Raw genomic sequence first — 25,282 nt, 5'->3', positions numbered from 1 at the left:
AGTGAGTTTTGCACATACACACGATCTGTGAAAAAAAGACGGACATGTGCATAGCACCATAGATTATAATGGTTACGTAATGTAGCTGTGAAAAAAAAACAAAAAAACGGATACAACACAAACATGTAAATGAGGTCTGACTTACTGTTTCTTTAAAGGGACCACCATTTAAGGATTAAGCTTGCACAATGCATTTCTGGGGACATCTCACAACGGGAATGCAGCAGCAATAAATACTGCTGAGCATACTATTGTGAAAATGGGGCAGATAAGCGGTAACATGCGGCAGAGCTCAAATGTGCAGCACAAGTCTATCTATGCTGGGAGTATTCTCTCTTGTGCATGAGATTTCTAGAAAAAAAATGGAACTGTTAAACAGAAAGCAATGTGTGGGATAGCCTCAAAAGGTTTCCCTCCATTCAGAATGTGATCAGTCGGCAGTTTACAAGTGCTCCATTCATTTATACCAGGGTTCCCCAACTCCAGTCCTCAAGGCCCACCAACAGGTCATGTTTTCAGGATTTCCTTACTATTGCTCAGGTGATAACTGCATCACCTGCACAGGTAATAATTACACCACCTGTACAATACTAAGGAAATCCTGAAAACATGACCTGTTGGTGGGCCTTGAGGACCGGAGTTGGGGAACCCTGATTTATACTGACAGAAGTTGCTCATACACCATCAATTCTTTTCCTGGGAGTGGGGCCCCATATGCGAGCTAATGATGTGCTTACTAAGACCATGGCCCCACTATCAGTATTTGGTCAGTATTCGGTCAGTATTTTTTCTCAGGAGTGTGAGACAACACCAGGTGAGGAACAATCAGAGAAAAGGTATAATAGAAACAAGACACCAATTCTGCATTTATCATCCACTCCTGGTTTTGGCTCCCACTCCTGAGAAAAAATACTGACCCAATACTGATGGTGGGGCCGTCGTCTAACTCTAAAAAAGGTTGTTATGGAAGCAACATGCAAGAGATGAAAAAATGCCACTGGGGTCAGAGGTGCAAGAAAAAAAAAATATATATGTTTTTGTTCCCTAGCAGGCACAGCTAAAATATGAATGGTCAAAATACATTATTTTATTTTGTTACCAATAACTATGGAATGCTGGACAAGTCAACCAATTGTATATAAAAATAGACTATGACACAAACCTGCAAAATGACTTGCACGTTGGCATGAACACCCTATATTCCTTATGCATACGTGACATTGTCTTTGCCTGACTGATCATTTTCAACCAGCATTTGCTCCAATAAACACATATAGCCTGCATAAGATCTGGAAGGCATGAAAGCACCTGATTTATTGCACTCATGTGGTTGCAGCTATAACACTGGTGTAAACCAGTCAGTTTCAAAGAGGTATATGGGCTTGGGACAAAAGTCTGCAGTCACTCAATGTAACAGCCGAATCGTGGCGGAGAATGGTGCATACGCCATCATGATTCCCCACTATTCTAAGGCTATGTGCACACATTCAGGATTTGATTGCAGAAATTTCTGCAAGGTTTCTGCATCACTTGGGAGAAAAAGCGCTGCGGCAAAAATGCGCGTTTTGCCACGATTTTGATGCATTTTTGTACAGCAATGAATGCTTTTTGGAGCTAAATAAAGTTATTTGAAAAAAGAAACATGGGACATCGCTTTAACCCTTGGATTACCATCGGACCTGGGGTGAGTATATTGATTAATTTAAATGATTAAGTATGTGTGTTTTATTTCAAATAAAGTGTTTTACTTTCAGTGTGTGTGTGTTTATTTAACTCTTTACTAAACCTGTAAGATATAAGTAATGAGGATATCTGGTTGACACCTCTTCATCACTTAACAAAGGGCTAGGTGTCAGCGACACCTAATTCCATAAACACTAATCTTATTTGCCGTAATTCCCATTCATATCATTTCTAGGATAGATGAGAGCTGCTATTTTTAGTGTAGGAAGGGTTCCCTGGCTATTAATAACAGCTCACAGCTGGTTCGTTAGCTGCTACGACCCCACGATCAGCAACTAGCAGCACTTTGGATGCAGCATACTTTCACTGCATCCAAAAACGTGAGTTTCGGTACGTGCCCATGATCAGGAAATGCTGTGGGTTTGACGCTGCAGCGGCCAGATGTTACAGCATGGAGGATAGGATTTCTAGAAATCCCACGTCCGCTATGCGTGGATCTGAGGCTGCGGATCACCCGCTAACACTGACATGCGGTGTCTTTCAGGACCGGAGCATGTCAAATCCACTTGCGGAGTCGCTAGTCTCTGTAACAGAAATTTGATCACTAGAATGTATTGAATGCGGTAAACCCGCATGGTTCAGTGAACACATGCTGATTTACCAGTGTTCAATAGAACACAGCGTTTTGGATGCAGCAAAAATATGCTGTGTCTAAAGCGCTGCTACATCCAGATCGTGGGCACATAGCCTAAAAATTTAAAAAATGGAGTGGGCTCCTGCATCATTTTCATAACCAGCAGAGGGAAAGATAATCCCTGGGGGATGATATTACTAGCCAGGGAAGGGGCCCTTAGCCAAAAATGTTCCCTGGCTATTAATAGCAGCCCACAGCTGTTTGCTTAGACTTTACTGGCTAAATTACAGGGGGACCCCAGGAAAAAATTTACGTAGGGTCCCCCTATAAAATCTAACCAGCAAAGGTAGGCAGACAGCTGCGAGCTGATATTAATATCCAGGGAAGGGGCCATGGATTCTGGCCCCCTCAGGGCTAATAATATCAGCTCTCAGCAAACCCAGAAATGGCGCATCCATAAGATGGTGCAGTGGCAAGTGGGGTAATAGGGTTTGGGTTTGTGTCAGCCTTGTATTGGCAGCTGACATGAAGCCCATGTTAGTAATGGAGGGCGTCTATAAGACGCTCCCCTTACTAACCCCGTTGTGATGTCGTAATCCACAGTGTCCCACAACGATCTGGGTCACTTCTACAACAGCCACATCAGCAATCACTGATGTGACTGCTGTAGGGTACAGCACTGTATACACTGACAGGAGTGTAATCACTCCTGTCAGTGTATAGCACTGTGCTGCAGGAGTGAGGTCACTTTAGTTCATCAGCTGAAGATCAGCTGATAAGCTCCAGTGACCTCACTTACTGCATCAGTGTTGCGTGGGAAAATTCTCATGCAGCACCGATGCTGTGAGGTCACCGGACCTCGTCAGCTGATAAACTCTGGTGAACTCAGTCCCAGCACAGCGCTATACACTGCTGGGAGCGATCACGCTCCCGTCAGTATATTGCTGGGTGATCTGATCGCCGTGGGACACTCTGGGTACGGCGGACAGGAGACTACACTAAATTACTTACCGGTAATGTGATTTTCCTGAGCCCATGACAGCACCACAACGAGAGCATGAGAGGACACTACTTAATAGTTATATATCCCATGATTTTTCCTTCTACACACAGCGTGAATCAAACACCACAAAGGAAATGAAGTAATCAACTTCTACCAGTAATGGGAGGGAATATAAGGGTGCTGTCATGGGCTCAGGAAAATCACATTACCGGTAAGTAATTTAGTGTTTTCCTATCATCCATGACAGCACCACAAAGAGATTTATAGAGAAAAAACTTTAAAGTTAGGGTGGGACCACAGCCTGTAGAACAATTTTCCTAAAGGAAAGGACAGCAGAAGATCCCAGATCAAGCCTATAGTGTCTATAGAAGGTGCAAGGTGAAGACTGAATCGCAACCTTACATAATGCTTGATGCGGACATCCGCTTTCTTATTGTTCTGCCATGGATTCCCCGGATTAGCACAGAAAGTAGGGTGCACAATTTCCTGACTTCTATGGAAATTGGAAGCCATCTTCGGAAGATAGGGTAGCTCCGGAAACGGCCCATCTTCTAGGATCTATATAAACACAGGATGAACTGACAATGCTTGAATGTCACTAACTTACCATGCTGAAGTCAGGGCCACCGGGATAATAGTCTTTAATGTGCAGACCCTGAATCCATGGGTTCAAGCGAAGGCTTGTTAGAGCCGTAAGCACTGAATTCAGATCCCAGGGTGCCATCTTTGGACTGAAAATGGGTCTAGATCCAAAACTCACCTTCACATTCCTTGCTTATTCAATGCAGGTTGGACACTGTTCCAGTAGTCTACGGCTAAAAAGGTCCACTTGCAATTCTCTTCCTCTTTATATGAAGTGCTGTTAAAGACAAAAGGTGAGACTTCGCCATCTGAACTGATTAGACATGTGTCATTAGGGATCTTGGCAGAGTTTCTCCATAATGGTTTACGTTAAATAAAGCTACTCTGTTGTATGACAAGACCTTTACATTGTGACCATGCATAGATGAATGGAGCTTTCTTATATACTGCCTAAAGCTTGTTTAGGTTAGAGGAACCGGGTCTTTAGACGCAGCCCACAGGTGTGTACCTATGACCATGCTACTACTGGAATGTAGGAGATTAGAGTTCTTAACAGCAATATTGCCTTCTTCAGAGTTGTGGCCAGACTGCTTATTAATTTTGACATATAGCAGGACTCCTTATTCTACCTTGGGAGACCACAACTCTTACTCACTGCCCAGTGAGTTCTGCAGCACTTGATGGATCTGCCCACAATCCCGAAATAGTTGAAGTAAACTATTGTCAATGCCTCTTCCTTCGATATGAGAGTTGTCCTAACTACTATAATTCTCCATAAAGCCTTAAGGCTCATTAACATCTGAATGGAAGGACACAAACTGAAAGCCTAAATCCTCATTTTATGCCAAGAACTATTCTCAGGAAATTTGATGTTTCACATGAATTGGAACCTGATTGTATACCTCCTTAAACGCCTATACTACTATATAGCAATCTGGAATTGCAGATTTACTAGCGGGTCTTATAGAGTCCATTTCCAATGATCTAACTCTCAGGAATCTGTACAGCCCATTCGGGTTGTAGCAAACCCAGGTAGGCCTGCATTAAATAATAGCTTTACAGGTCTTGATTAGGGCACCTGGAGAGCTAAGCACCAGAGCAGACTAGGCATTCACCTTAGTGGCATTCACCTTAGTCAGACTGCTGGAAAGCAGAGCAGAAGGTATGTGTCTTGGAGCTAATCAGAGACACAGGCCAGACTCCACAAGTATCAGTGGTTGCCCTGTATAAATATTGCTTTGTTTGATCAAGCTGGGTTAGCTGAGCTGTATATGAGTAGTCAGGGTCTGTCCTATTTAGTCAGAGCTTGAACAAGACTGGAAATATTAATGTTTATGACTTCTGTGCAACCTGTAAAAAGCAATAAAACTGCGCTCGATTGGACTAAACCCACAATGGCTGTATGAGCACTACATGATGCCTCCTACCTTAAAAAGAGTGAAACCCTACAAGGTTTATTATTAACCTGCAAAAATAAGGAAGTGCTCTTATTGTCACCTGCCTCCAATCGGCATTCCACCGAGCCAGCTGAGCACCAGTGTAACGGGTCCGGGAGGCGGAACCTCTGAGCTACTATACAAGGGGGCGGCCCTTGTAAGGGAGCGGGTGGCAGTCTCTGGGTGAACGGACAGGGAGTTACGGCAAGAGATCAGGGCAGTCTCTGGGTAAGGGGTAGGTACGACCTGTGATGGCAGAGCCTCCGGGTAGGCTAGCAGGCAGATGGTAGATGTGTGCTCCCAGGTGAGCAAGCGAGAGTCTCTGGAATAGCAGGTGGTCACGGCACGTGACGGCGGAACCTCCGGGCTGGCAGGCAGGTAGGTAACGGAGAAGCGCTCCCAGGTGAGCGGGCAAGAGTCTCTGAGATAGCTGGTGGTCACAGCACGTGACAACGGAGCCTCCGGGCTGGCAAGCAGGCAGGTAACGGAGATGCGCTCCCAGGTGAGCGGGCAAGCTGGTCCATAGACAGACTGACCGGAGTAGTAAGGCAGACCGTCGGACCTCAGGCAAGCAGGCAGGTAGCTGATATGCGCTCCCAGGTGAGCAGGCAGGCTGGTCCTTTAGACAGACTGACAGGAGTAGTAAGGCAGACCGTCGGACCTCAGACTGGCAGACAGGTAACAAGTATTCAGGCAGGTAACTGGCAGGAAACTGGCAGGAAACTGGCAGGAAACTGGCAGGAAACTGGCAGGAAACTGGCAACGGGACCTGAGGGCTGAAGCACAGGTGAGACACAGGTGCAAACAACATTGCTCGGGCACCTCCAATTTGGAGGAGGTGCCTTATATATGATGAAGTCCTCCGGCCATTGGCCGGGGACTCCTTAGGACGGCGCGCGCGGCCCCTTTAAGAGGAGGGGAGCGCGCGCCCTAAGCACAGGGGCCGGGAAGGAGCGCGCGCTGAGAGCAGAGCGGGAGGAGGACGCCGGGAAGGAGCGCGCGCTGACAGCAGAGCGGGGAGAGGACGCCGGGACGGAGCGCGCGCTGACAGCAGAGCGGTGAGGGGAGCAGCGTCCCTGCCTAGCAGAGGGCAGGGACGCCAGCGCTACAGTACCCCCCCCTTTAGGCCCCCCCTTTTTTAGGCCAGACAGAAATTTAGCTAGGATGAGAGGGGCATGGATATTCTCCCGGGGCTCCCACGTTCTCTCCTCAGGACCAAACCCCCTCCAATCTACCAAGAAAAAGGTCTTTCCTCTTACCCTTTTGGTGGCAAGAATGTTCTCTACCTCAAACTCGTCCTCAGCAGAAACCGGAGCAAGAGGCGTACCTGTAGACTTAGAAAAAGAGTTAAGTACCACAGGTTTGAGGAGAGATACATGGAAGGAGTTAGGGATCCGTAAGTTGGCCGGGAGTTTCAATTTATAGGCCACCGGGTTGATCTGACTGATAACCTCCAGTGGGCCGATGAACCGAGGCCCCAACTTATAGGAAGGGATCTTGAGCCGGACATATTTGGACGAGAGCCAGACTTTATCCCCAGGACGGAATTGAGGAGGATCCAGACGTCCTTTGTCAGCGTGCCTTTTCATACGCTCGGATGACAGAAGGAGTGCGGACCGGGTACTCTCCCATATGGAGGAAGACTCGCTCTTGTGATTGTTGTACGAGAATTCGGCCCTTGGCAGGAGATCCACCCAGTCAGAATGGTGAGCATTAACGAAGTGCCGGAGGTAACTGGTCAGGTTCTGATTGATCCGCTCCACTTGACCATTAGACTGTGGGTGGTAAGCGGAGGAGAAGTCCAGAGTGACGTCTAGCAATTTACAAGTGGCTCTCCAGAAACGAGAAGTGAACTGTACTCCTCGATCCGACACGATGTGACGGGGCAGGCCATGAAGACGGAAGATGTGGCGGATAAAGACTCTGGCCAGCTCGGGTGCAGACGGAAGACCTGGCAGGGGAATAAAGTGAGCCATCTTGGAAAAGCGGTCAGCGACCACCCAAATGACCGTACAACCGGCAGAGACGGGCAGATCAGTTACGAAGTCCATCGCTATATGCTGCCAGGGGGCAGCAGGTGCTGGCAGAGGAAGAAGGCGGCCGGCCGACAAGTGTCTCGGAACCTTGTTGCGGGCGCAGGACACACAGGCAGAAACAAAGTCCATAACATCCTTGTGCAGGTTAGGCCACCAGTAGTGCCGGGTAATAAGCTGGAGGGTCTTTTTCTGACCGGCGTGGCCAGCTAGTTTAGACGAATGACCCCAGTGTAGGATCCTCTCCCGATCAGGTACCGATACGAACGTCTTACCAGGAGGGAGACAATTTAGACTCACGGGGGCCACCTGCATTACTCTGGCGGGATCGATGGGGCAGTCACATGGTCTACGAGGTGGTAATGTCTCTGCCTCCTCCATATCAAAGACATCAGCACAAGACCAATAAGGAATCGGAAGTCCAGGTAGATTAGCTGGGATAGGAGAGGGACGGACGGAATGGACGGGAACCAGACAGGTTTTATGACAGTCTTGTCCCCAGCGAAGGACTTCTCCGGTTTGCCAGTCAAGCACGGGTGCATGTCTCTGGAGCCAAGGCAGACCTAGCAAGAGGGCGTGAGAGAGTCCAGGCAGAACGTGAAGGGAGATACTCTCTGAATGCAGCATACCCACTTGCAGAGTAATGGATTCGGTGATGAATTGGATGGGGCGAGATAAGAGGCCCCCATCCACGGCAACAACAGACAAGGGTACAGCCAGAGGTTTGGTGGGGATGCGGTATTTCTCCACCAGGGACAGTGAAATAAGATTTCCGGCTGCTCCAGAGTCAAGTTGGGCTAGTTCGGAATAACGATTCTCCCCGCAGATGATTGAGACAGACAGCAGCAGGGATGGAGAGGATTTATTTTTGTCTAGATCAAGTCCTCTGAGCGAACCTAGACACAGGCGTTCTCCCGACCTCTCCGGGCAGGCACGGATCCGATGCTCCTTACTGCCACAGTAGAAGCAGCTCCCCTCGGCACGGCGAAAGTCCTGACGGGATTTGACCATCTTGGTCTGGTCGACCTGCATAGGCTCAGGAGAGTGTACCTGGGGAGAAACGGAAGGAGTGACGGGTTTCAGAAAAGTAGGACCCAGACGTGGAAGCCCCTTTTCACGGGTGACCTCTTTGGCACGTTCCTGGAACCGTAGGTCAATCCGGGTGGCAAGAGTTATTAGGTCATCGAGAGTGGTAGGAATGTCCCGACCAGCAAGTTCATCTTTAATACGGCCGGACAGACCCTCCCAGAAGACGGATACCAGAGCTTCGTTATCCCAGGCCAGCTCCGAGGCAAGGGTGCGGAACCGTATGGCATATTGACCCACGGTGAGGCTTCCCTGACGGAGGCGTAGCAGAGATGATGCGGATGAGGTCCTCCGTCCGGGTTCGTCGAAGGCTTTCCGGAAAGCCGTGAGAAAGGCAGGCAAGTCGGACACCAGGGGGTCTCCTCTCTCCCACAGAGGATTTAGCCAGGCCAGAGCCTCCCCGGTGAGATGGGACATGATGAATGCAATTTTGGCTCGGTCGGAGTTAAACTGGTGGGACAATAGTTCAAAATGCAGGGTGCACTGATTTATGAAGCCCCGAGCCAGGACGGAGTCGCCTCCGAAGCGAGGAGGTGCAGAGAGCCGGGGTCCGGAAAAGGATACCATGGTACTGGCCGTAGTTGCAGGATCAGACAGGGTGTTCAGGCGAGTATTAACATTCCGCAGATGACCCAGGATGGCCTCCTGTTGGGACCTCTGACGGGACAGTTCAAGACAGAGGTCCGAGAGCGAGGGAGCTTGGGTGCCACCGGGTTCCATGGCCCGAGCAAACTGTAACGGGTCCGGGAGGCGGAACCTCTGAGCTACTATACAAGGGGGCGGCCCTTGTAAGGGAGCGGGTGGCAGTCTCTGGGTGAACGGACAGGGAGTTACGGCAAGAGATCAGGGCAGTCTCTGGGTAAGGGGTAGGTACGACCTGTGATGGCAGAGCCTCCGGGTAGGCTAGCAGGCAGATGGTAGATGTGTGCTCCCAGGTGAGCAAGCGAGAGTCTCTGGAATAGCAGGTGGTCACGGCACGTGACGGCGGAACCTCCGGGCTGGCAGGCAGGTAGGTAACGGAGAAGCGCTCCCAGGTGAGCGGGCAAGAGTCTCTGGAATAGCTGGTGGTCACCGCACGTGACAACGGGACCTCCGGGCTGGCAAGCAGGCAGGTAACGGAGATGCGCTCCCAGGTGAGCGGGCAAGCTGGTCCATAGACAGACTGACCGGAGTAGTAAGGCAGACCGTCGGACCTCAGGCAAGCAGGCAGGTAGCTGATATGCGCTCCCAGGTGAGCGGGCAGGCTGGTCCTTTAGACAGACTGACAGGAGTAGTAAGGCAGACCGTCGGACCTCAGACTGGCAGACAGGTAACAAGTATTCAGGCAGGTAACTGGCAGGAAACTGGCAGGAAACTGGCAACGGGACCTGAGGGCTGAAGCACAGGTGAGACACAGGTGCAAACAACATTGCTCGGGCACCTCCAATTTGGAGGAGGTGCCTTATATATGATGAAGTCCTCCGGCCATTGGCCGGGGACTCCTTAGGACGGCGCGCGCGGCCCCTTTAAGAGGAGGGGAGCGCGCGCGCGCGCCCTAAGCACAGGGGCCGGGAAGGAGCGCGCGCTGAGAGCAGAGCGGGAGGAGGACGCCGGGAAGGAGCGCGCGCTGACAGCAGAGCGGGGAGAGGACGCCGGGACGGAGCGCGCGCTGACAGCAGAGCGGTGAGGGGAGCAGCGTCCCTGCCTAGCAGAGGGCAGGGACGCCAGCGCTACAACCAGCCAGGAATACTGCCACCCTCTGTCTCAAAATAGAGGCTAGGATACTTTTCCCCCTGAATTTGGTAAGCTTCCCAAATTCCCAGGGCTGGAAAGGGCTCATTAAATTTATTTTTTAGCCCCTAAAAAATTTTTCACCTCTAGTGTTCATTCTTTTAGCGCCCTATAGACCGCTTTTTTATTTAATTTGGACCACTTTCAGTCCCCCTTTGGGGGTTAGCGGCAGGAGCAGCTTCTAGTTAATCATTCTCAAATCCCCCCCACTATAAAATTCCCCTTTGGCTGCTCAACTCAGGACCTGCGGTTGGGGGCTGCACTCTCCTAACTTTCAGGACCTGTGGTGATGCACATCTGATCCTGAGTCACGTGATCTGTGGGCGAACACGTGGCCTGCAATTTTGGAACCTGGAAGCGGTGAGCACGAGTGGCGGTCTGCAGCACACGGCACGTGGTGTGCCAAGCTACCTGTACCTTGCGGTGAGATGTGCCTGCTCCTTCCATCCTCACACTAACACCGGAGTTGTGCAGGGGTGCACAACTCCAATAGGTGAGTGGCCTTTTGGCTGTTTCCGTCACATCTACCTATCAGGTCTTTCACATAGCGCGCTTTTTCTCCCTTTCTCTTCCATGATGTGCCATGAGGCACTATGCTAGGATGTGCCATGAGGCACTATGCTAGGATGTGCCATGAGGCACTATGCTAGGATGTGCCATGAGGCGCTAGGCTATGATGTGCCATGAGGCGCTATGCTATGATGTGCCATGAGGCGCTATGCTATGATGTGCCATGAGGCGCTATGCTATGATATGCCATGAAGCGCTATGCTATGACGCACTATGATGTGCCATGAGGCATTATGATGTGCCGTGAGGCACTATGATGTGCTATAAAGCACCATGCTATGAGGCACTATGCTATGATGTGCCATGAGGCACTATGATGTGCCATGAGACACTATGCTATGATGTGCCATGAGGCGCTAGGCTATGATGTGCCATGAGGCGCTAGGCTATGATGTGCCATGAAGCGCTATGCTATGACGCACTATGATGTGCCATGAGGCACTATGATGTGCTATAAAGCACCATGCTATGAGGCACTAGGCTATGATGTGCCATGAGGCACTAGGCTATGATGTGCCATGAGGCGCTAGGCTATGATGTGCCATGAGGCGCTAGGCTATGATGTGCCATGAGGCGCTATGCTATGATGTGCCATGAGGCGCTATGCTATGACGCACTATGATGTGCCATGAGGCATTATGATGTGCCGTGAGGCACTATGATGTGCTATAAAGCACCATGCTATGAGGCACTATGCTATGATGTGCCATGAGGCACTATGATGTGCTATGAAGCACTATGCTATGAGGCACTAAGATGTGCTATGAGGCACTATGCTATGATGTGCCACTATGATGTGCCAAGAGGCGCTAAGAGGCACTATGATGTGATATAAAGCGCTATGCTATGAAGCACTATGATGTGCTCTTTGTGAAGCGCAAAGGCTTTATGAGGCACTGCACTCAGATTTTTATTTAAAAGAGTAATCCATCTGAATGAAGGATAAACCTTTCCTTTGGGTGGTAAATCTCAATTGTCAGACTAGCCCCACCCGAAGGAGCCAAATTATGAGACGCAGCTGGACAGCAGACCTTCACAGAGACCATGTGCTGTATTAACACCATGTGCTGTCCTGTGGATGGAGTAAACAGACTGGAGGACAACAGTAAAAACCTCTGAGTGTTACTTTAACATTTACTGAGCAGATTGAGGCTCATTTTTGTGGTAAATTCTGAAGCCCAATCATGAGGCTCTGTGCGGCCCAGACATGTGGCTAACTGTAGCCTAGAGGTCTAAGGTCCAGCTTCTGTCCTGAAGCCAAATTTAAAGCACAAAGCCCTTGGCCCACATGGGGTCTTACAGAGCACACACACACACACATTTTTGAGTTTTGCGCTAACTTCCTTCAGCCTTTCCTAGTAACCATAACAAGGAAAGGGCCCCATAAACAAGATCAACATTCACGAAGATCACTCACCACCAGCTGTACGGATTCGGAGGCTGGACCAAGTCACAGGCCTGTTCCTCTCCATCCGTCCATGCCTGAGCAATACTGGGGTGGTCAACCCCAGGCAGGGGCGCCTCCAATTGTGCGCCAATCAAAGCTGGAGCTGCTGACCCCAGGCAGGTGCGCAGCTCAACAGGTGCTCCCATTGATGTGCAGAGCTGGAGCGGCCAACCCCAGACAGGGTCGCAGTTCCACGGCAGCTTCTCCACTGATGCACGGAGCTGGAGCTGCCGACCCCAGACAGGGGCACAGTTCCACAGCTGCTCTCTCACTGACGTTCAAAGCTGGAGCTGCCAAACCCAGGCAGTGGCATATCCGGATCTTCAACAGGTAAGCCTGTCTAAGCTTCTCCCATCAAGGCCCATCCGGTACACTCGTCATCAGGGCCACAGGCCGATACAAAACAGTAGCCGGAAACATGTTAGAAGACATGGGTCTCCGCTACTTCTTTTTTCACCGGCGTGTGTCTTAGGGTGCGATTTCCTGGATAGCGGCCTGCGCAACAGGGATGCGCGGCTGCCAGGCCACCATAAGGTAATGGTGCAATCGCGCCCGTCCAACGGAACAGACCCCCTTAGACCCACCATGGCGCTTCCAGGTCCCTGGCACTGGCCGCAGCAGAGACTGTGCCTTGTTGGAAACCCACCGGCCGAGGTCTGGGAATAATCTTCTCTTCTTTCTTCTGCCACCGTTTTAACAAGGTTCCCCCTCAATGACAGGAAACCAACTGAGGTGGTGGAGAGGAGCCACCCTTTTATTCTGTAGGGTTCCTGTCCTAGAAGGGCGGATCCCCTCTCTCATTGTGGTACTGTCATTGGTGATAAATAAAAAAAACCCTTATTTTCCTATCAGTTAATTTTTACTTTATTTTTTCACACAGCTAACAGAAGTCAGCTGAGGAGACTATTTCTCCCCTCAGCCGCGCCTGGTCTCGCTATTGTCAGCGGGAGAGGCCGTTGGATGATGGGAGGAGTAGTCTCCCGCAGGCAATTCTTTGTGCGTTTTTGCCACGTTTTTAACTCATTGACTTGAATTGAGTCAGTCAAATATGCAGCAAACATCTGCTAATATTTTTATACCTGCGTTTGCGCTGCAGATTTGACTGACTCAATTCAAGTCAATGGGAGAAAAACGCTGCAGAAACGCACAAAGAATTGACATGTTGCAGATTTAAACGCAATGACAATCCTGATAGGAAAATTCCTGATCATGTGCACACTTCAGGATTGTTATTGCATTAGCTGACACACGGATTACCTTGCGTTTTTGGTCCATTTTTGTGCGGAAAAAAACGCCGCGAAAACGCACCATATGCACATAGCCTAAATTTGAGCAAGTGGTCATCTGACCGCATGTATACGATTTGCATACATGTCGTCATGAGCTGACTAGACTTGTTCGTCTTCTCTCAATAGAAGGGAATTGGATGAAGCAAAGATCAGTCATTTTTAATTAAGCTTAAAGAGGTTGTCTACTCTCAGAAGAAGTTTGCAGGTACTCTGTGACTGCAAACCAGGGCTTTGGAGTCGGTAAGCCAATCCACCGACTCCAACTCCACAGCACGGCCTCACTACTGAGCATGTACATAAAGTGCAGCACAGATTCATCTCACTGCCTCACTACTGAGCGTGTACATAAAGTGCAGCACAGATTCATCTCACTGCCTCACTACTGAGCGTGTACATAAAGTGCAGCACAGATTCATCTCACTGCCTCACTACTGAGCGTGTACATAAAGTGCAGCACAGATTCATCTCACTGCCTCACTGCTGAGAGTGTACATAAAGTGCAGCACAGATTCATCTCACTGCCTCACTACTGAGCGTGTACATAAAGTGCAGCACAGATTCATCTCACTGCCTCACTACTGAGCGTGTACATAAAGTGCAGCACAGATTCATCTCACTGCCTCACTACTGAGCGTGTACATAAAGTGCAGCACAGATTCATCTCACTGCCTCACTACTGAGCGTGTACATAAAGTGCAGCACAGATTCATCTCACTGCCTCACTACTGAGCGTGTACATAAAGTGCAGCACAGATTCATCTCACTGCCTCACTACTGAGCGTGTACATAAAGTGCAGCACAGATTCATCTCACTGCCTCACTACTGAGCGTGTACATAAAGTGCAGCACAGATTCATCTCACTGCCTCACTACTGAGCGTGTACATAAAGTGCAGCACAGATTCATCTCACTGCCTCACTACTGAGCGTGTACATAAAGTGCAGCACAGATTCATCTCACTGCCTCACTACTGAGCGTGTACATAAAGTGCAGCACAGATTCATCTCACTGCCTCACTACTGAGCGTGTACATAAAGTGCAGCACAGATTCATCTCACTGCCTCACTACTGAGCGTGTACATAAAGTGCAGCACAGATTCATCTCACTGCCTCACTACTGAGCGTGTACATAAAGTGCAGCACAGATTCATCTCACTACTGAGCATGTACATAAAGTGCAGCACAGATTCATCTCAACTGAAAGCCTAAATCTTTAGATCAGGGATAGAACAGACATTTATAGGACATTTCATAACTTTACCAAATTCTTACGAAAAAATATTCAGCGCATACTGCATTGAACTACTGAACCCAATTTATTATATATTTTCGGAGTTGGTCCATTTTATAGCGACTCAGACTCCACAACCCTGCTGCAAATTGCTGAATCATGAGTGTGTAATGTGCACACTATCACGATTCCCTTATATTACCTGTGTGGGTGGGTGGTCACATGATGGAATGTACCCGATTTGCAAACTTTTAGTCAAGTGCCAAGGTCCATCAAGTTCAACCTTTCTCCACCAATTTATTCTGGAGATATTATTTTTGAAAACAGACAATTCCTTCACATATTATTTCACCTGATGGAGTGTTTTGGGTAACCTGTTTAGATTGGCTGACAGGAAGCAAGCGGTGCTAGGAACTCTCATTTCTGATTATCGGCCAGTGTAAATGGGACTTAAATGATGTTTGTAAGGGTGCTTTCATACTGCGTTTAGGCACCTGTTCAGTTGCCTCATTCAGTGACACACACACCGCTCAACTATGTCTGGGTGTCCGCCTCAAGTAGGCGTACAAGCCCAAAAATGATGCACTACAGAGCGCACGTTTTACCAACATCCGTTCAATGTACTGGTGATCAAATTATATAATGTAGTTTCTGTACATGTCCGATACGCGAGCGGTGTGCGTGTGTCCCGCGTGTGAGCGCACACTTGCTCTGCAAGTGTCCCGCGTGTGTGCACTGCATGTGTCCGATATGCGAGTATATATATCACCCACAGGCGATGTGATCACAGCCATATATGTTTGTCTCTGAAATGCTGCAGCGGTCTCAAGGAATCCCACTGAATAGATTCACATTACTAGATAATTCCTTCAAAGCTCATTGAATCTTGCATAAGAAAAGTAAACTATAGATATAAATGGTATACAAAACACAGATTTAATAAAAATGTTTACATATCATTAGAATAAAGATCCAAGAAAATTTATAATATGAAAAAATGTGGATATTATTTGTCAAAAGCAAAGAAATACTTGCTGAATTGAAAAGTACTAGTACTTTTGTGCCTAAAGTTGTCTCATCTCAAACATTTATGGTATATCCACAGGATATGGCATAAATAGATAGATGAGGGACCCAAGTCTGGTACCCAGATTTATCTTAAGGACCGTGGTCCATCACACGTCACTGAGAATGAAGAGATGGCCATGCATGCACGGCTCTCTCTTCATTTGTATAGGTGGTACGAATATTAGTAACAAATGCTACTAATAATGAATCATACATTTACAAAAGAAAACTGCACTGTGATTGTGGCTCACATGACATTTTAACCCAATTTTGGTGGCTCCATCGAGGCTTATGTCTAACTCCCATAAACCAAGAGTCTGGCGTATATGCCGACAGGGCCATTGAAAGTAATGATGCAGTCACAGTGTGCTCTGTCATACATCATTTTCGGCCATATGTACCTAGTTGAGGTAGTCTACTTCGTTTGCGGTCCACCTCCAATAGGTATATATGGCCGAAAATGATGCATGACAGGGAACACTGTGACTCCGTCTGCATTATTACTTTCAACGGCCCTGTCGGTACATAAAACGGAATCCTGTTTTAGTGGTTTGGATGTAAGCCTTGAAGGAGCCACTGAACATAAAACAAAAACACAAAGCCTTAAACAGAATGAAATCAACTTTTCACATTAGACGTTTCGGATCTATTTTTTCTAGCTGCACCAACGGTCTAAGCTGCTCAGCGAAACTTCTGACTTCATCAGAGACACTATCCTGGCCAGCAGGTGCCACTACGCTGAGTTCTACCAAATATGAGAGGGACAGTGGCTCAGCACCTTCAGCTGTTCCTGCCACTAAAACACGAAACACTTTGTAGACTGCAATTTTCATAACTCCCTTGCGAAACAAGTGTCCTCTTGCTATAAATTCATGGTCCATTCGAAAGCCCATCTCTTGAAGAAATTCAGGTAAGACTTCTGAGGTAGAAATGTCAACACAATTCCTAACTAATGCGTGTCGGCTTCTGTCTCCAGCCTCTGGTTGGCCAAGATAACGAAGGTGCCATGGTGCTCCTGGACGGTCAAGTGGGCGACGGGCACGAAGTACAAAGGGGCTCGCTTGCTGGCCTTTTAGCAAATATACACTTTCATGATCCGCAAAGGTCTCTGGTTCCATGTTGTCACACAATCCACGTAAGCGGTGTAGGAGGCTCTCTAGTCCTTGGTCTAGTATACTTCCTAAAGAGAAAAACTGAACAATGACTTTGAAATTGGATACTATAAGTTAGAAAGGATAAAACTTACTTGGTTCTATTCACACTTGCATTGTGACCTTTTAGGGTTTATGGTATTTTGAATATATAAAAAAAAAAAGGTGTAGTTTGCAGAGCTATATTTATACAATTGACATTAGGTAGTGTCTTGTCTGCAAAGCTGGTGAGACCAGCGTGCACAGCAATTTTCTCCACACAGTAAAAAATTATGTGCACAAGCATATTGCTTTACATTGGTTAGTGCACGGTTTGCGTCAGTGTGCACGTGTTGAAATTATGTTCATATTAAAAAAACAACACTGCAGTATTTTTTTTTACAACGGTACCTTATGGGGACATGTGACAAGTTACTATCAACTACAAGTAGTCATATATAAAAAAGTCTGTCGGTGTGCATTGAAATGCAGGAATAAATTGACAACTGGGTGGTACCCCCTTCTCATCTTAAGAATGTGCCATTAAATATTCCAATACTAGCTGCAACAACTGGTCAGCACCAAAGCCTGTAGAGACAAGCGGCCACTGTCTATAACTGCAGCTCATATTCAAGAACATGGGAGCTGAGCTGCAGTTCTGGGTAGTGGCCATTAGACAGTGACAGAAGGCCAAACACTGTTCACATCTGGCTACCGCAGGCTGATTATAGTCAACTGGTGAGGGTCCAACATATGGCACCACCAGATCAGATATTGATAGGTCATCAATATCAGTAGCCCAGACTACCACTTTACTACAGACCTTCTAAAGAAACATAGAGCCAATTCCCTAAAGCAGGGGTGCACAGCATTTCCTGGTCCGAGACTCATGTCGTCAGACGGAATCAATCCTGAAGGCCAAAATAAAAGTTGAGATTGTGGAAGTTTTATGGTATATCAAAAATTTATGACAAATGTCTGAAAGGTGATAGTTCTGGAACTGGAAACCGCACCAGTCAGATAAAATTGGATTGCCCTTGTCTACTACACATTTAAGAAAGGAGGGACTATCCATACACGCTGTCACAATCAGTTTGGGAGACCCGCGGCTAGTCCATGTATTGCAGTCCGTGATATTCAGATATCAGTTTTACTTCATGTATGAGAAAAACAAGGAGTTTCCTTAGCGATTTTCTCAGCGTTTGGTCAGAGTTTCATCAGTTTTTTCACTGATGAGGAAAAAAAATGTTCTCCACCTATCAGTGAGCGACAAACAGACTGCACACAGATGCATCGGAGCGCAGTCCGATTTTTTTCACGGACCCATAGACTTTTATTGGTGAGTTGGAAACACTCAGATCAATATCACACATGTCTCTGCGATTCTGCATGGAGCACACAGTCCACCAAAACATCATGGACATTTGAACAGCCCCATAGACGGTCATAGGTGCGCTGATCGCACTCGTGCGTGACACACTGACGTGTCACTCTCGCTGAATGTTTGGCCGTTAACTTATTGTGCAGCCAACAATACAGTGCAATATTTTATGAAAACCTATTGCAAAAATCACTTTGCCTCAATTCCATGTATGTAACAAACAATGCCCCCCAGAGATGTGCAACCCCTTTAAGGAAAAGCTGGGAGCAGTAGAGTCTTTCATGTTGTCAATCAGTGGTGGTGTGAGGTCACAGACATCCCCAATGTCGTCTGATCCCGGACACATTAGCTCATTTCTTCAATCTTAAGTGTCCTTCAAAGAATATAAAGGAGATTACTGGTTCTCACATGCCATTCTTCAACCTACCTTGCAACAGATACTCCATCATGTTAATGGTTCCTCCTGATACAGGCATAGTGGTGACTGGGGGAGCCTCCATTAGTGCAGCTACCTCTGAGATATAAATGACATGTCAGTGAGACGTCTTATTCCTGCCCCTGCACTCTCCCAGCACACATTACACGATTCATGGCCAGCAATCTGAAGGGTAAATAAAGCCCTCGGCATAGAGCACGCTCACCTTGCCGGCAACACAATCACAAGCCTTCAGAACTACAACACCCACAATGCAATGAGCGTCGCTGTATCAATAGGCGAAGGCTACCTCCTACCGCACCACGTGACCAACTCATAGCGGCGGCGCACAGCCACGTGACGTACGACATTTTACAAAGTGCTGGAGCGAGCGCGCGTAAATCAAATGGCCGCTGTAGTGTTCAGGTCAATGAGCAGGAGATTGTCATTGAGAAGCCTGCGGTTCAGAACATGGCTAGCGCTTATTACATAGAGAACATGGCTAGCGCTTATTACATAGAGAACATGGCTAGCGCTTATTACATAGAGAACATGGCTAGCGCTTATTGAAGTTCCATAGAGAACATGGCTAGCGCTTATTACATAGAGAACATGGCTAGCGCTTATTACATAGAGAACATGGCTAGCGCTTATTACATAGAGAACATGGCTAGCGCTTATTGAAGTTCCATAGAGAAACAGGGACTGAGGCACTATTCTGCCTAGGTGAAATTCTCACAGGAAGACCCCTTCAAACTGTTTAGGAGCCATGGGCTATGTGTAGCCTTTGTGTGCTCGGCTTTATTGATGGAGTGGCCCTCTGTCTTTTTGGGACATATAAACGTCATTTTGGAATAGGCTTTACTAGGTTATGTGCGATTATTAGCACAGGTTTTACATTATTGTTTTATGCTAGAAAAAGTACCCGCTACTCCATCTTGTGTAGTGGTGGCAGTGTAACGTGAGGCAAGGTGGTAGCTGTGGGCAAGGTACTTGTCTCCTGCACCACGGCATGTTACATATAATAATTTTAATAATAATGTTTATATATCGCCAACATATTCCGCAGCACTTTACAATTAAGCGGGGACATGTACAGACGATAAATACAATACAAGGTGAGACAGTTAAACAGTTACATTAGGAGTGAGGTCCCTGCTCACAAGCTTACATTCTACAAGGAAATGGGGGGAGACAGATGAAAACTGCTTGGTATTTCAGGTCTAGCAATTCTAATAAATAGTGATTTTCATATAAAGCTGCATGATCTGGTCATCAGCCAGTATGTTTAAGTGCAATAATCAAGTATTGAGTGCAGTTATAATGTGCATGGAGGGTGTGGAGACAGATGAATAGTAGGGTGCAGATTCTGCATAATATTTAGAAGGAGGGAACAGGGGAAAGTTAATTTACTGAGTAGTTAAGGTGGTAGGCTTGTTTAAAGAGATGGGTTTTTTACCTGGGACTTTCCGTTTTTGCATTTTCGTTTTTTGCTCCCCTTGTTCCCAGAGCCATAGCGTTTTTATTTTTGGTCAATATGGCCATGTGAGGGCTTATTTTTTGCGGGATGAGTTGTACTTTTCAACGCCATTACTAGTTTTACCATATCGTGTATGGGAAAAAAATTCCAAGTGCGGTGAAATTGCAAAAAAAGTGCAATACCACAGATGTGTTTTTTTTTTTACCACGTTCACTGAATGCTAAAACTGACCTGCCATTATTATTCTCCAGGTCATTACGAGTTCGTAGATACCAAACATGTATAGTTTTTTTTTTTATTTAAGTGGTGAAAAAAAATTCCAAAGTTTGGTAAAAAAAAAAAAAAAAAAAGGCACTATTTTCCAAGACCCGTAGCGTCTCCATTTTTCGGGATCTGGGGCCGAGTGAGGGCTTATTTTTCATGCACCAAGCTGACGTTTTTATTGATACTATTTTGGGGTAGATACAATGTTTTGATTGCCCGTTATTGCATTTTATTGCAATGTTGCGGTGACCAAAAAACGTAATTCTGGCGTTTAGAATTTTTTTCTCGTTACGCCGTTTACCGATCAGATTAATTATTTTTTTATATTGATAGATTGGGCGATTCTGAACGCGGCGATACCAAATGTGTATGTGTTTTTTTAAATTATTTTATTTTGAATGGGGCGAAAGGGGGGTGATTTAAACTTTTATATTTTTTTAAAACCATATTTTTTTCACTTTTTGCTTGCTTCTATAGTCTCCATAGGAGACTAGAAGCAGCACTTGTCTGACCGCCTCTTCTACATACAGGTGATCAGCAGATCACCTGTATGTAGCAGAAATGGTCCTGTGCTATGAGCGCCGACCACTAGGTGGCGCTCATAGCGACCAGCTCATGACAACCACTGGAGTCTGCTGCAGACCCAGGGTTGTCATGCCAACCCATCGGTGACCCGCGATCATATGACAGGGGTCGCCGATGGGCGTGGTAAGTGACGTGCAACCGGTTTGCACAAGTTAAATGCCGCTGTCAGAGATTGACAGCGGCATTTAACATGTTAACAGCCACGGGTGGATCGCGATTCCACCCATGGCTGTTGCGGGCTCATGTCAGCTGTAAGAATCAGCTGACATGTGCCCGGTTTAGTGCGGGCTCAGCGCCGGAGCCCTCACTGAACCGTGTGGTTACAGCCTGTGCGTACAAATACGGCACAGGCTGTAAAGGGGTTAAAGCGCGCTTGAAGACATGGGGGCTAGGCATCAGTCGGATCGCCTGGGGTAGTGCATTCCAGAGAACTGGTGCAGCACGAGAGAAGTCTTGGAGACGAGGTGCAAGGTTCGGATTATGGGGGATGTTAGTCTTAGGTCATTTGTAGAACGGAGGGCACATGTAGGGCGATAAACAGAGATGAGAGAGGAGATATAAGGTGGTGCAGAACTGTGGAGAGCTTTATGAGTGAGAGCGATGAGTTTATATTGGATCCTGTAGCAACCAGTGTAAAGACTGGCACAAGATGGAGGCATCGGTGAAGCGGCTGGACAGAAATACGACCCTGGCTGCCGCATTCAGGACGGATTGGAGAGGAGAAAGTTTGGTAAGAGGGAGACCGATCAGAAGAGAGTTGCAGTAGCCCAGATGAGAGTGAATAAGAGCGACAGTCAGAATTTTAGCAGTTTCAAAGGTGAGAAAAGGTCGGATTCTGGAGATGTTTTTAAAATGCAGGTGACAAGAGCGAGTGAGTGATCGGATATGGGGAGTAAAGGAAAGGTTAGTGTCGAATATGACCCCAAGGCAGCGGGCGTGCTGCTTGGGAGTTATGGTTGAACCCTCCAAGGTAATTTCGATGTTAGGTAGAGTTGGGTTAGTAGAGGGGAGAAACACAAGAAGTTCAGTTTTAGAGAGATTCAGTTTAAGATAGAGGGAGGACATGATGTTAGAGACAGCGGACCGACAATCCTTGGTATGTTGTATTAGGGTAGGGGTGATGTCAGGTGAAGAGGTGTATAGTTGGGTGTCGTCGGCATAGAGATGATACTGGAACCCAAATCTTCTGCTGATTGTTTGTCCAATAGGAGCGGTGTATAGAGAGAAGAGGAGGGGGCCTAGGACTGAACCCTGCGGGACCCCGATAGTAAGGGGACGAGGAGAGGAAGAGGAGCCGGAAAAAGATACCGTGAAGGAGTGGTCAGAGAGGTAGGAGGAGAACCGGGAGAGAACGGTTTCCTTGAGTCCTATAGAGCGGAGCATAGTGAGGAGGAGCTGGTGATCCACAGTGTCAAATGCGGCAGAGAGATCCAGGAGAATCAGCAGGGAGCAGTGACCTTTGCATTTAGCTGTTAGTAGATCATTAGAGACTTTAGTGAGGACAGTTTCAGTGGAGTGTAAGGAGCGGAAACCAGATTGTAGAGGGTCGAGGAGAGAGTTATCTGAGCGATAGCGGATTAGACGGGAGTGGACCAAGTGTTCCAGGAGTTTAGAGATGAAAGGAAGGTTAGAGACAGGTCTGTAGTTAGCAGTGCAGTTCTGGTCCAGGGATGGCTTTTTAAGTAAAGGGGTTATAATAACATGTTTAAATGAGGAGGGAAAGATACCTGAAGAAAGACAGAGGTTAAATATTTTAGTCAGGTGAGTGGTGACCACCGGTGAGAGAGACTGCAGGAGATGTGAAGGTATGGGGTCACTGTTGCAGGTTGTAAGTTGAGAAGAAATGAGGAGCTGGGTAATTTCTGTAACAGGCTCAAAGATGGCTAGTGAGCTTGAAGTGCAGCAGGGAAGGAGATTGGGCTGAGATGTCCTGATGGATGTGGTTGATTTTTTTTCTAGGAAATAAGTGGCCAGATCCTCCCCGCTGAGGTTGGTGGTGGGGGCCTGTGCTTTAGGTTTCAGCAGGGAGTTTAAGGTTTCAAAAAGTCGTTTTGGATTGTTGAACAGTGAAGTGGTGAGAGTTGTGAAGTAGGATTGTTTGGCCACATGAAGGGCAGAGTTATAGGTTTTGAGCATGAATTTAGTGGATGAAGTCCTCTGCTAAAAGATTTTCTCCACTGACGCTCAGCACACCTTGAACAACGCTGAAGAAAGCGTTTTTGCATTGTGTGCCAGGGCTGCCGTTGTCTGTGTCGGGTCTTTCTGCGTGTAGAAGGTGCTGCTTCATCTAGGGCGCTCTTCAGTGTATTATTGTAGTGTGACAATGCTAAGTCCGGACAGGAGAAAGGAGATGGGGCTAAAGATGTGTGGAGATTGTCCATAAGCTGCTGGGTATTAATGGTACATGTATTCCTATAAGTGTGGTAAGTGGGGGTGTCCCGGGTGAGGAGACAGTTCTTGACAGAGAAGGAAAGAAGGTTGTGGTCCGAGAGTGGGAGAGGGAAGTTAGTAAAGTCATACAGTGAGCAGAGACGGGAGAAGACTAGGTCCAGAGTATTCCTGTCTTCGTGCGTAGGAGAATTAGTAAATTGTGAGAGGCCGAATGAGGAGGTTAGATAAAGTAGATGAGAGGCAGATTGGGAGAGGAGATCATTGATGGGGATGTTAAAGTCTCCCATGATGATGGTGGGGATGTCACAGGATAGAAAGTGAGGAAGCCAGGTGGCAAAGTGATCCAGGAACTGGCGGGAGGAGCCTGGAGGGCGATACACATCCGCCACTCGCAGGGAGAAGGGTTTGAAGAGTCTGATGGTGTGCACTTCAAAAGGAAGGAAACATAAGTGAGGGAACTGTGGGGATGACCTGGAAAGCACATTGTGGTGAAAGGAGCAGATCAACACCTCCACCCTGTCTATTCTCAGGTCTGGCGGTATGTGAAAATTTCAGCCCACCAAATGAGAGAGCAGCAGCTGCAGTGGTGTCTGAATGCTGGATCCAGGTTTCAGTAATAGCCAGAAGGTTAAAGGAATTAGAGAGGAAAAAATCGTGAGTGTAAGTTAGTTTGTTACACACAGACCGTGCATTCCAGAGAGCACAGTGGAAAGCAATAGGAGAGGGCATGCACTGAATGTTAATAAGATTAGCAGGGTTTCTATAGGCAGCTGGAGGAGAGTGGTGTATGCTAGTGGAGGGAGGCCAAGGATTGGGGGAGATGTCGCCAGCGACTAGTAGAAGGAGAAAAAAGAGAAAGAGCAGGTGGTGCAATGATTTGTATGAACGTTTTGAGTGCTGTATGGAGGTAGTTTATGGTTTGGAGTGGGTGAGAAAGGTCAGTAGAGCCTCAGAGTTATACATGGGAGAGGGGAGAGAGGAGGGGTTGATATGGAGAGAGTGCACAGAATGTGTTAAAGGGCGGGTGAGATGTGAGAAAGTGGAGGTTAAAACAAGTAAGAAGCAGATTGCTATGACCAATGCATAATGCAATACAACTGATCAAGAAGCAGCATGTTTGTATGAATATCTTATGCACCTTACCTGTTTCCTGCCCCATCCAACTACCGTTGTATGACTGCTTATTAAAAGCGCTTTAACGCTGTTTCTGCTCTAGATTCATTACTGCTGCTTACATTGTGTGTTTTTCGCTTGAATTCATCTACAAGCTTGCCTTTGACATATTCTAGTGTGAGCTCATCATCTGGCAGTGCATCTAGTGCAGTGACAAGTGTGTAACAACTTTCTGGAAGACCACTTAATAGTAGTGCAGCAACATGAAAGTCTTTCATTTCTTCTCCAATGCCCCTCAGACTCTCCACAATCTCTATGGTGTTTCTTATATAGTCCTGCATATTCTGCCCATCACTTAGCTTAGACTGATACAGTTTTCTCATGAGATAAAGCTTATTGCTGAGATTTGATCTTTCATGCACTTTCTGTAATTCATCCCACATCTCTTTTGCAGTTGCACATTTGCATATATGCACAATCTGATCATCATCTACACTGAGGGAGATAGTGCTTTGTGCTTTATGATCCTTCTCTAGCCAATCATTTGGTAATGGATGAGGCACTTGTTCCTGCGTATATTTCCACGTACCTTCTCTTATGAGCAGCATTTTCACCTTAAATTTTCAAGATTGTTAATTCTGATTGGTGAGACTTTGCACTGAGAACTTGCAGTGATCTTGCTGTGGACATC

At 47.2% G+C, this 25,282-nt stretch overlaps 1 protein-coding gene across 1 annotated transcript; it reads right to left on the bottom strand.

The window, feature by feature from the left end:
- Nucleotides 1-15,681: 15,681 nt before the first annotated feature.
- MED18 (mediator complex subunit 18) lies at nucleotides 15,682-19,099 on the bottom strand. Its single transcript, XM_073670618.1, has 3 exons — nucleotides 18,985-19,099; nucleotides 18,771-18,857; nucleotides 15,682-17,012 (listed from the first exon to the last, which is right to left on the bottom strand). Exons 2-3 carry the CDS (start codon nucleotides 18,841-18,843, stop codon nucleotides 16,459-16,461), a joined length of 627 nt encoding a protein of 208 aa, XP_073526719.1. The 5' UTR covers nucleotides 18,844-18,857; nucleotides 18,985-19,099; the 3' UTR covers nucleotides 15,682-16,458.
- Between the last annotated feature and the right edge of the window lie 6,183 nt (nucleotides 19,100-25,282).

This window comes from Phyllobates terribilis, unplaced genomic scaffold, assembly GCF_046119375.1.
Source record: "Phyllobates terribilis strain yellow unplaced genomic scaffold, ASM4611937v1 Scaffold_2__4_contigs__length_985480577, whole genome shotgun sequence".
In the NCBI taxonomy this organism is placed as follows: domain Eukaryota; kingdom Metazoa; phylum Chordata; class Amphibia; order Anura; family Dendrobatidae; genus Phyllobates; species Phyllobates terribilis.
Note: the sequence above shows the minus strand (reverse complement) of the source record. Positions and strands in the feature narration are given on the sequence as shown.